Source organism: Palaemon carinicauda, chromosome 14 (genome assembly GCF_036898095.1).
Source record: "Palaemon carinicauda isolate YSFRI2023 chromosome 14, ASM3689809v2, whole genome shotgun sequence".
Classification (NCBI taxonomy): Eukaryota; Metazoa; Arthropoda; class Malacostraca; order Decapoda; family Palaemonidae; genus Palaemon; species Palaemon carinicauda.
In genome coordinates, this window is record NC_090738.1 from 17,667,980 (window position 1) to 17,677,979 (window position 10,000).

The 10,000-nt window shown below is 38.1% G+C and overlaps 1 protein-coding gene across 2 annotated transcripts in view; it reads left to right on the forward strand.

Moving 5' to 3' along the window:
- The first annotated feature begins 275 nt into the window (after positions 1 to 275).
- Tlk (Tousled-like kinase) overlaps positions 276 to 10,000 on the forward strand; it is a 292,570-nt gene continuing 282,845 nt past the window's right edge. Inside the window, exon 1 of one of the 2 annotated variants that reach the window (XM_068386844.1) lies at positions 276 to 744. In XM_068386844.1, coding sequence (XP_068242945.1) covers positions 738 to 744 — 7 coding nt within the window. In that variant the 5' untranslated portion in view covers positions 276 to 737. The remainder of the gene's footprint in view (positions 745 to 10,000) is intronic. The other variant, XM_068386848.1, reaches the window with a different exon arrangement.

Consider the following 10,000-nt stretch of genomic DNA (forward strand, 5'->3'; position numbering starts at 1 on the left):
TATTTATTTTCAATGTAAAGTCATTTTCTTTCGAGATGAACATGATGGTGATGACGTCGGATGGTGATGTGGAATTGTCAAAGGGGGGGAGGGAGGTTTGAGATGGAACCTATGATGATGGTGGTGGTGGTGGACTTGCCGGGACAATTTGCGTGTATGTGTGTGCGTGTATGTGTGTGAGTGTGTATGTATGTGTATAAGAGGAGCCAGGAGGAGCCACAGGTTTGTCGCTGACTAGCCGATCCCGCGTTAAAGAGTAGCACGTCGGAATCTGTGTAAGCCTCGTTGCGCTGTGCTCAGGCCGCTGGGAAGGCTGGAGCAACCCACAGTTTTCGTCCTTCGTTCTCGGTTGTCACGCCCTTAGCGGTGCGTCTCGCCCCTGCAAATTGAAGCCAGAAGTCTAAACTGTCGTCCTCGTGCAGTTACCACTGTCTAAAGTGAAGGAGAAGCTTGTAAATGAAGTGAAAACGAGACCCGATGTGTACGGGCAGCGGCGGTAGTGGGGTTGCGGCGGGAGGTCTGCTGCGGCCAGCTATCCCAACTTAGCACAAAACCTAAACAACTAAAGTGTCTCTCGTGTAGTGTTTGATAAGGAAACCCACAGAGGAATATATTTAAACCTTTACATTTATAATAAAGTGTGTGTGTGTGATTTTTGCTTGGATTTTACTCTGCTGCTGTGATGTGGAGGAAGCAGCCAAGTTCGTCCACCACCATCTACCACAACACCTATTATCATGTCAGGTAAGACTACTACCACCACCATCTCCTCCTCCTCCTCTCACGAAACCCAAGTCGACGCCGCCGCTTGGGTATTCGGACGCGCTTGAACCACCACCACCATCATTTTTATTTATATTATTTGTTCAAATTTTCCAATTTGTTTTACTTTTTAAAAGACGTATTTTATATCCGTTATTAAAAATTTTCCCACTTAGTGTTTCCGCTGCCGGTAATTGCGCCATACCATTTTTAATCATTCCAAAGCCAAAGCAATTGTACACATGAACTTTTTAGGATAGTTTAATAAGTTTCTTGGATGTACAACGGGTCCAGAAACAGACCAAAATAGCATTTAAGGGTTGTTGTTGGCAAGCCTGGTGTATTCGAGAGAGCTCATTCACCGTGTGGTGGGTGTGTGACAGCCAGACATGAAAACCCCCGACGCAAAACCTCCTCGTCCTTGTTTTGGCACATAAAGGTCTTCAAACTTCCTTACCATCTTTCTAATAACGACATACATTATCCTCGTAATTCGTATTACCCATCTGCGTTATCGCAAGTGCGAAAAGAACCCCCAATATTCGCACTTGGTGGGCGAAATGAGAGCAAGCAACATGACACAGATATCAAAACCTCTAGCATGGGAGGCCAAGGTCTTAAGCTGAGGGACCCCCACTCCGTCCATCCCAACAACTCCTCCCCCTCCCCATCCTACTCATACCTTCCTCGCCATTGCTTTTCTCTCCCCTTCCCACCTTTTAAGTAGGGGGATGTTCCCTCCCCTCTTTTACTTACCAAATATGGTATTATCAGGTGTATTTGAAGAGCCGTATTCATGCTGCCACTGTATTATGAAAACTGCCTTGTGTAAACATTGTTTTTGCTGTATATCTTCCCAAACTAAACATGTGTTTTGAGCATTTTGAAGGTGACTTGAGGTTACTTGAAACTGTAGGGGATTTTAAGTTTCTCGTCTGTGTTCGTTGATTTAAAATTACCTTGGCTTTTTTGTAGATTTAAATTTGGAGGATGTTTAATTACATAATGATATTTAAAGTGAGATGGAATATTTTAAGATTTAAATGGAAGTGGCTTACTTGCATAACCTGACGAAAAGGAAATCAGTGAGAGATATTCAATTGGACCTTGAGACTATATTTTCATAGGTGCTCCCAACATACTTCAGAAAACCCAATTTCTTCTTGGTCACAGTGCCTGGAATTTGACTTACTAGTACTATACAACTATCCAACCCACCAAATATTTTTCCTTTTATTAGGAAATATACTTTTACAATTAATACAATGGGAAAACTTTTATCGTAGGCAACATAAGTACGGGCGGGGGAAGGGAGTGAGAGCTGCAGCCTGCAAGTCAATTTCAGACCCTTTTTTAGTCACTTTGCTTTAGTTGGTAGTTGTTGTAGTAGTTGCTTGGGTTAGGGGGGATGTGGAAGGGGGCGTGGCTTGTGTATTCATCTAGGATTGGCCGATTCATTTTGTCAATGCGTCATTCTGCCTGGGTAGAATTCTTATTCATGTGATTACAACGTATGCGATAAGGAATACATACTGCACTTGTGTGGCACCCCCATGTAGTATTGTTTTTGTTGTGAAATAAAATCCAATAAGAATATATGAAACCTAGATTTATCATTAGATTTTCAGTTAAATTTCTTGGGTAGGTAGTAACAATGAATTTTAGGTACACACACGTATATATATATATATATATATATATATATATATATATATATATATATATATAGTGTGTGTGTGTGTATGTATGTATGTATGTGAGCACGCTAGTCAGTTAAATACAAATGGATGTAGTGGCCAAGGTTACTTAGACCGATGGCAGCTCTCACTCTATCACAATCCATTCTCTCAGAATAAAAGAATAGAACTAAAACCATTCAAAGGGGACCGAAAAAAATATTTTAGAACTGAAAAAGAAAGGTAGAAAGGGAAAGGAAGTAAATGGAAAACTCTGATACGAAAGTGGAAAAAACAGGAGGAAGGCGTAGGAGGAACCACAGGCACACGCACGCATGCACAAAGGCTTTCCCTACCAAACGAAAAAAAAAAAAAAACGGCAAGAAATTTGAATTGAAATGCTTCATCTATTCGGTACCGATGATCCAGCACGAATATCAAATAATAAATCTTATTTTAGAGACTGATAAGGGGTGTGATGTGTGAAATTGATATATAGTAAATAACGGAAGTAGTTAGTTCAAGTGTTTTGAGTCAGTAGTCCCTTGCTCCACAACTCGTGTGAACTGACTGAGAAAAAAAAGTTAATACCGACTTTTAACGATGTATTTTGTTTTATTCTTTTTGCCCGTTATTATTATTTTATTTATTGCAGTACCAAAGTCTTAGTATGTTATCGTGCCTTAAGCAGAGGCTGGGATAGATTAAAACTAACCTCGCGATGGAATAAACCGGTGCTAGGTGTCCGAAGGATTTAGAAAACAAGCGATCGTTTTTACCAACTCCGCTCTCGATTCGTGAGAAGATGAGTGGGGCGCGTTTCGTAATGCTTCGTTCTCTGCCAGAAATACTCGTCTCCAACATTGTGGTGTCAAAGCTTTACGTTCCTTGGCAATGTGTGTGTGTGTTGTGACGCTACCGATTAAAATTCTCTCTCTCTCTCTCTCTCTCTCTCTCTCTCTCTCTCTCTCTCTCTCTCTCTCTCTCTCTCTCTCTCTCTCATAGTTACGCCGTCATTGTTACATTTATTCACTCAGCGGGATTCTTGTTTCCTTTACTGGTTATCATTTTAAGTCGTCAGCCAATCTATATAGTGGTATTTTCATTCAATTGTTTGTTTTTTCATACAATATTCCCACACATTATATAATTGCCTCAATAGATTAGAGTTATTTTGACTATTAATGACTCTAGGGTCACAGTTTAAAGTTTATTATTTACGTCTTTTTTTTACTTTTAACTTGTGACTAGACTTGTTGCAAATGCAGTATTTGTTATATTTGTTAATTTATATTTTAACACTAGTGGTACTTTTGATTTCGTATTAACGGCGTTATTTAATGTGGACGTCAGAATTATGTATATTTAAAGATATTTGGCAACTGAATCAAGAAATTGTTTATTTTGTGAATATATAATTTTGTTATAATGCCATCGAGATATCTGTAAAGTTTAAAAGAGATTTTACCATATAAAGTATCTTATATCTATATTATGGAATTTTAAACGACGGCGTGACATTTAAAACATTATTTTTGCTCGATATGTAAATATTTTTTTCCAACCCAAGATCATGTTATGAATGTGTCATCGACATTGAAAAGATCTTGTAGAACAATGTTCCAAATTATATCGTTATTTTGAGTTGACATTCATAAAGGGTGGTCGTGTAACCGATTTAATATTTAGAATAAAATAAAATGTAAAAAACGCCAATAAAGGGTTTTCCGTTTTTATAGTATCCAAAAATAGACCGGCTGGAAACTCGTCTTGTAGCGGGAGGCTTGTTCGTGTGGCTTGGCTTTGGCTACCGCCTAAGATGGTGTGCCCTAATGCATATTGCGCGTTAACTTAAATATCTAAGTTTTCTTCTTCGTTTGATAAGTGACAAGAGAGTATGTCGACCTCTAGTGCAGCAGTCTTCTTATTTCATCGATTGGCAGCTGTTTATGGCGGTACAGCTAACCCCTATAGGGCATGTAAATTAGTTAAATGTCCACGACAATCTAAATTTTTTTTTCTACTTCTGTTTGTCGAATTCTTGTTGAATTACTTGATGAAGTGGACAGATTAATTTGTGTAATGCATGACTGCATTACAGACACGCGCGCGGAGAGAGAGAGAGAGGAGAGAGAGAGAGAGAGAGAGAGAGAGAGAGAGAGAGAGAGAGAGAGAGAGAGAGAGAGAGAACATGGATACGTATAAAATCCGTTTTTATCATGGTTGTCCCTCTAATCCGGTCTGAGAGTTGATATATGAAATAATCAATTAACCTAGCCTAGTTGTATGAAAAATCACCCCTTTAACTGATTTTTAGGCCTACAGATGTCTGAAGCCTATCTCAACATACATCCTAGTTCTAACATAGTTTTCTAAACGCTTGAGAATAGCTGCTAGGCCTAGACAGTCTAGGCTTACTTGCCACTTGGGCCTACGCAACTGATGTAGCCAATATGGTTCCTGTAGGTCGACGTCGGCTACACCGTGTCTCTTGGACACTTTAGGGGGGGGGGGAGCAGTGAGGGAGCTGAAAGGGGTAGGACGGAGGCTCTTCTTTTGATGTTGAGAGAGAGAGAGAGAGAGAGAGAGAGAAGGGGGTTGACCGCGGCGAGGGTAACTGGAAAGGATGGGAGCAAAGTCGAATGGGGAAGAAGAGGGAACGGAGTGCTTCTGGGGGTTCTTGGGGTTAGATGGTTTTGTGTGGGGGGAGCTAAGAATGGGCGGGGCTGGATTGTTGCGAAACAGAAGTGGGCGTGAAAAGGGCGGATGGGCGCGCGGGCGTGCGTGCGGGCAAAACGTCAGTGAACTCTGTACTGTACGTTGTAATGGGAGGCAATACATTAGAGCCTCTCTCTCTCTCTCTCTCTCTCTCTCTCTCTCTCTCTCTCTCTCTCTCTCTCTCTCAGGGAAACAGAAGAGGTGGGTGAACGTGGGCGTAGGCGGTGGTCAGAAATGTCCATTTCAGGTTTTTTTTTTTTGGGGGGGGTGGTTCTTATTTTTTCTCTATACGCAATTTTATTCAATTCTAAAATATATGTTTCTTACGCCATGTGTTTTAAGAAGAATTTGCATATTTCTATTGAATTACTTATGATTTAGTAGTGAACATCTGATATCTCCAGATATACTGTCGGACAAAGACATTTCCTTCCTCAATCTGACTGAACAGAGAATCGATTAACTTTACCTTAAGCAGGAATAAGAAATGATACGTAGACATTGAATAAAAAATATCGTAAGAAAAATTCCGACAAATGCTTTATAGACGAGAGAGAGAGAGAGAGAGAGAGAGAGAGAGAGAGAGAGAGAGAGAGAGAGAGAGAGAGAGAGGCTGTACACAGACAAGAGGGGCAAAACGTGAACCCATCGGTGCTTTAAGCTCAGCATCGCTGAATTCCTAACTCACAGACATCTGACCCCCTTCCTCATCACCCCCTCCCTCCCTCTTAGCCTTGGCTGGTACCTATCCCGAAGCCCCCGTCTGGAGACCGACCACCACACCCTCTCTCTCATATATATATATATATATATATATATATATATATATATATATATATATATATATATATATATATATATATATATATATATATATATATATATATAGTACACAAAGTTTGCTCTATGGTTTCTTTATATTGTATTTTTACTTTTATCAGTTTCACTACATTTTTATTGGCATCGTCTGAAATGTGATTAACCCAAGTTAGATAACATGCAACTTCTCTCTCTCTCTCTCTCTCTCTCTCTCTCTCTCTCTCTCTCTCTCTCTCTCTCTCTCTCTCTAGAAAACCGAGTGATGAAAAAAAAATGAAAACAAAATGTGCAATTTTAACTGCACGGAAATTCGTAACAATTCTGTTTATATTTTCTAGCGACTGTTTAAAATTAGACCGTGGGGGACCTCTGCGTCTCTGGTCTAATTGCATTTAAGTTCTGTAGTTGCTGAATGTTTGGTGATGATTTGTTTAGTATTTAATTTTCCCAGTATTAATGTCAACGTAATCTACCGCTGTATGGGGCAGTTTTTTAATGCCTCTTGAATGTATCTGCTTGTAAATTTTGTTCTCTCTCTCTCTCTCTCTCTCTCTCTCTCTCTCTCTCTCTCAAATCTAGCCCTACATAACACCTGCCAAAATGTAAATACTTTGCTTCAGAAGGACTCTCTCTCTCTCTCTCTCTCTCTCTCTCTCTCTCTCTCTGTCCTTCCTGTCCACGCACCTTCTCAGTCTCGTGTCATATCTGCTTCGCAGAGAATAGTAGTAACGCTGTTTTCTGGGGCCACTAGTTTTTTGTAACAATAGTCACATTGTTTTAACCTCACCTCGGTATTATCGTTGTCTTCAGCTGGTTTTTTTTTATTATTTGTTCTCTTTATAGTTATTCACAATATACAATGTACAATAAGTATTTTTCTTTTATAGAGTCTAATATTTCATATGCAGAGCAATTTTGTTCAATAGACCATGATACAATGGTCACCTGTGATAATCAGGTCCCTCTTGAACACTTGAGCCGCCATATTGGCACTGCCGCTTTATACGTCTAGACTCTAGAGTGTGTAGCGATCCCATGACGGATTGGGACTTTTATTTTCAAAATAAGTTTCCTATGGTAATTTAATTAGTCTTGAGTGATTAAAAAGGGAGTGAAAAGAAAGTTTTCAATGAAGAGATTAAATATCTTCCTTGGTAGTTTTTCTTTTATTAGTAAATACAGTTACAATTCTTACAGTTTATGATATTGTAAATACGGTGCGTTATAGAATATTAACATACACTGTATTCACAATTGCAACTTTTACTATTCATTTAAATATGTTTTTAAATTACAAACGTATCGACTCATGAATACTTTTTTCAACAGATGTTTTTAAAGCTATTCCATTTCATCATATCCTCCCACGGCCATTGACCCAAAAGGCCTTGGTTAGATTTCTCCAGTCGTCTCTATATTGAGCTTTAAAATCAATAATAAAACAATATCCAACAAATTTTATAGATATGAGAACAAACTGAAGAAAATTAGGAGTTAAATGGCAGAATAGGATTAGAAATGAAACTATAAGAGAGAATACTCTTGTGCCATGTATGGATGCGATCATGGTGAGGGGTAGATGGAGATGGTTTGGACATGCTTTTTGCACTCCACAAACGTTTAATTGGGCTTCACAAGGCACTAGAAGAGTTGGAAGACCCAGGCCTACACGGATGAGGAGTATGAAATATAAAGTGGGAGAAATATTTTATTTGCATTGAAAATATTTATCATTCTACTTTTTATCCATTTAAGTAATTGCGAGCCAGTACTTAGAACTCTTAAGTATCTTCCCGTCCTTAACCCTGCAATAAAATCCGCTATTAGGACCATTACCGCATGTTCATACTTCTTTGAATCTGCTTCAAAATCTAATTTTAAAATCCTTAACCTATTACTTGTTTTCAATTTACATAAGTTATTGGGCAAGGTAAATAACAAAGACAAAAATATTTAACTACGGGATAGATATACACTGTATGCATAGCCTATTGCAGTTGAAGCATTCTGCTCAAAAACTGAACATCGAACGTTTGATCGCTGGAGAAGGGTTAGTATGAGCTTGCCCCCCCCCCCCCCCCGCCCCTTGAACTATATTATTATTATTATTGTTGTTGTTCTTGTTGCTGCTGTTAGCTAAGCTACAACCCTAGTTGGAAAAGCAAGATGCTATAAACCCAAGGGCTCCAACAGAAAAAGAAAATAGTTCATAGAGAACAGGAAATAAATAAATGAATGAATGATAAATATAAATATAATCTTAAGATCGGTAATAACGTTAAAATTCATCTATATAAAGATTCAGAGAGGACAGGAAATAAATAAATGAATGAATGTTAAATATAAATATAATCTTAAGATCGGTAACAACGTTTAAAAAACATCTGTCATATATAAAGATTCGCTGCAAATTTGAACGTCTGAAACGAGATTTTGAATTTTTCAAGTCTAACGCTCTGTCCCTGAATGTGATTGTCTTTACAGTTCCAAATAAAACTATTTCTATGTAAAATGATATGGTTACGTTCATATCTTTTTTTCTTTGTGTAACTAAAATTCCATACATCAGCACCCAAGTTTATGGGTTATGTTCACGTGCTTTTTTAATTTCCTTTTGTATGACAATGTTTTATTTGGGTACTAATATATATTCTCTATACCCTTTATATTCAGTATTGAAGAATAATCGAACATTGTAAATTGTTTTTTTTTTTTTGGGGGGGGGGGGTCAACTTTTTAAATGATTTTTTTCCTTGAAGAAGTTCACATTAGTCTCGCCTCATAGTTTATCGGTAACTCATGTTTATTTTAATTTTGTATTTGTTTTATACTGTATTTATTCCCATTCTACTGTATCCTCAACCTTAATTTATTCTATATAATGAACGGGTTTTCCCTGGTCACATGTTATTCAGCTTCTTTAAAAATGGTTGGAACTTTTCTTGCAATAATAATAATAATAATAATAATAATAATAATAATAATAATAATAATAATAATGAGATCCTCTTAGCATTCTACAAGAGAGATTAGTTCACCAAACGTTAAACTGGACTCCACAAGGCACTAGAAGAGTTGGATGACCCAGCCTTTATGGCTGAGGGCTATGAAGCGTGAAGTGGGAGATGAGGAATGGAGAACTATTGAATTAAAAGCTCAAGGTAGAGACGGCTGGAGAAATCTAACCGAGCCCTTTTGCGACAATAGGCTTAGGATGATGATGATGTGATTTGAAACATAACGTGCATGCATGGTATGTTTGTACGTGTTTCTTTTCCCGGTTGCAGAATCAGAAACCTTTGAAGTTAGTTTTGGATTACACCGGGAATCAACCTTAAGGCCGCTTTTATTTGTGCTGGTCATTGAAGGGTAGAAGAGACTCTTTAGCTATGGTAAGCAGCTCTTCTAGGAGGAGGACACTCCAAAATCAAACCATTGTTCTCTAGTCTTGGGTAGTGCCATAGCCTCTGTACCATGGTCTTTCACAATCTTGGGTTAGAGTTCTCTTGTTTGAGGGTACACTCGGGCACAATATTCTATCTAATTCCTCTTCCTCATGTTTTGTAGTTTATGTAGGAGATATTTATTTTAATATTATTCTTAAAATATTTATTTTTTCCTTGTTTCCTTTCCTCACTGGCCTATTTTCCCTGGTGGAGCCCCTGTGCTTATAGCATTCTGCTTTTCCAACTAGGGTTGTAGCTTAGCAATTAATAATAATAATAATAATAATAAGAGATCAAAACTTAAGAGTTGTGGTAGTTGCTTTAATAAGAAAGTAAATCGTAGACATTGAAAAAAAAATATCGTAAGAAATTCCTTATGAAAATTGTGAAAACTCATAGGGAAGGGTTGTAGAGTGTCGAGACTTTGGAGAGGGGTGGCATGAGAGTAAATGTTGATAAGACTAAGGTTATGTTGAGCAGTAAGGAAGGAAGGGACAGGATAGCCGTTCATGAAAGTAGAAGCTCGTTAAAAAAACATGTGGAACAATTTAGGTACTTTGGAGGATGTGAAGCTGAAGT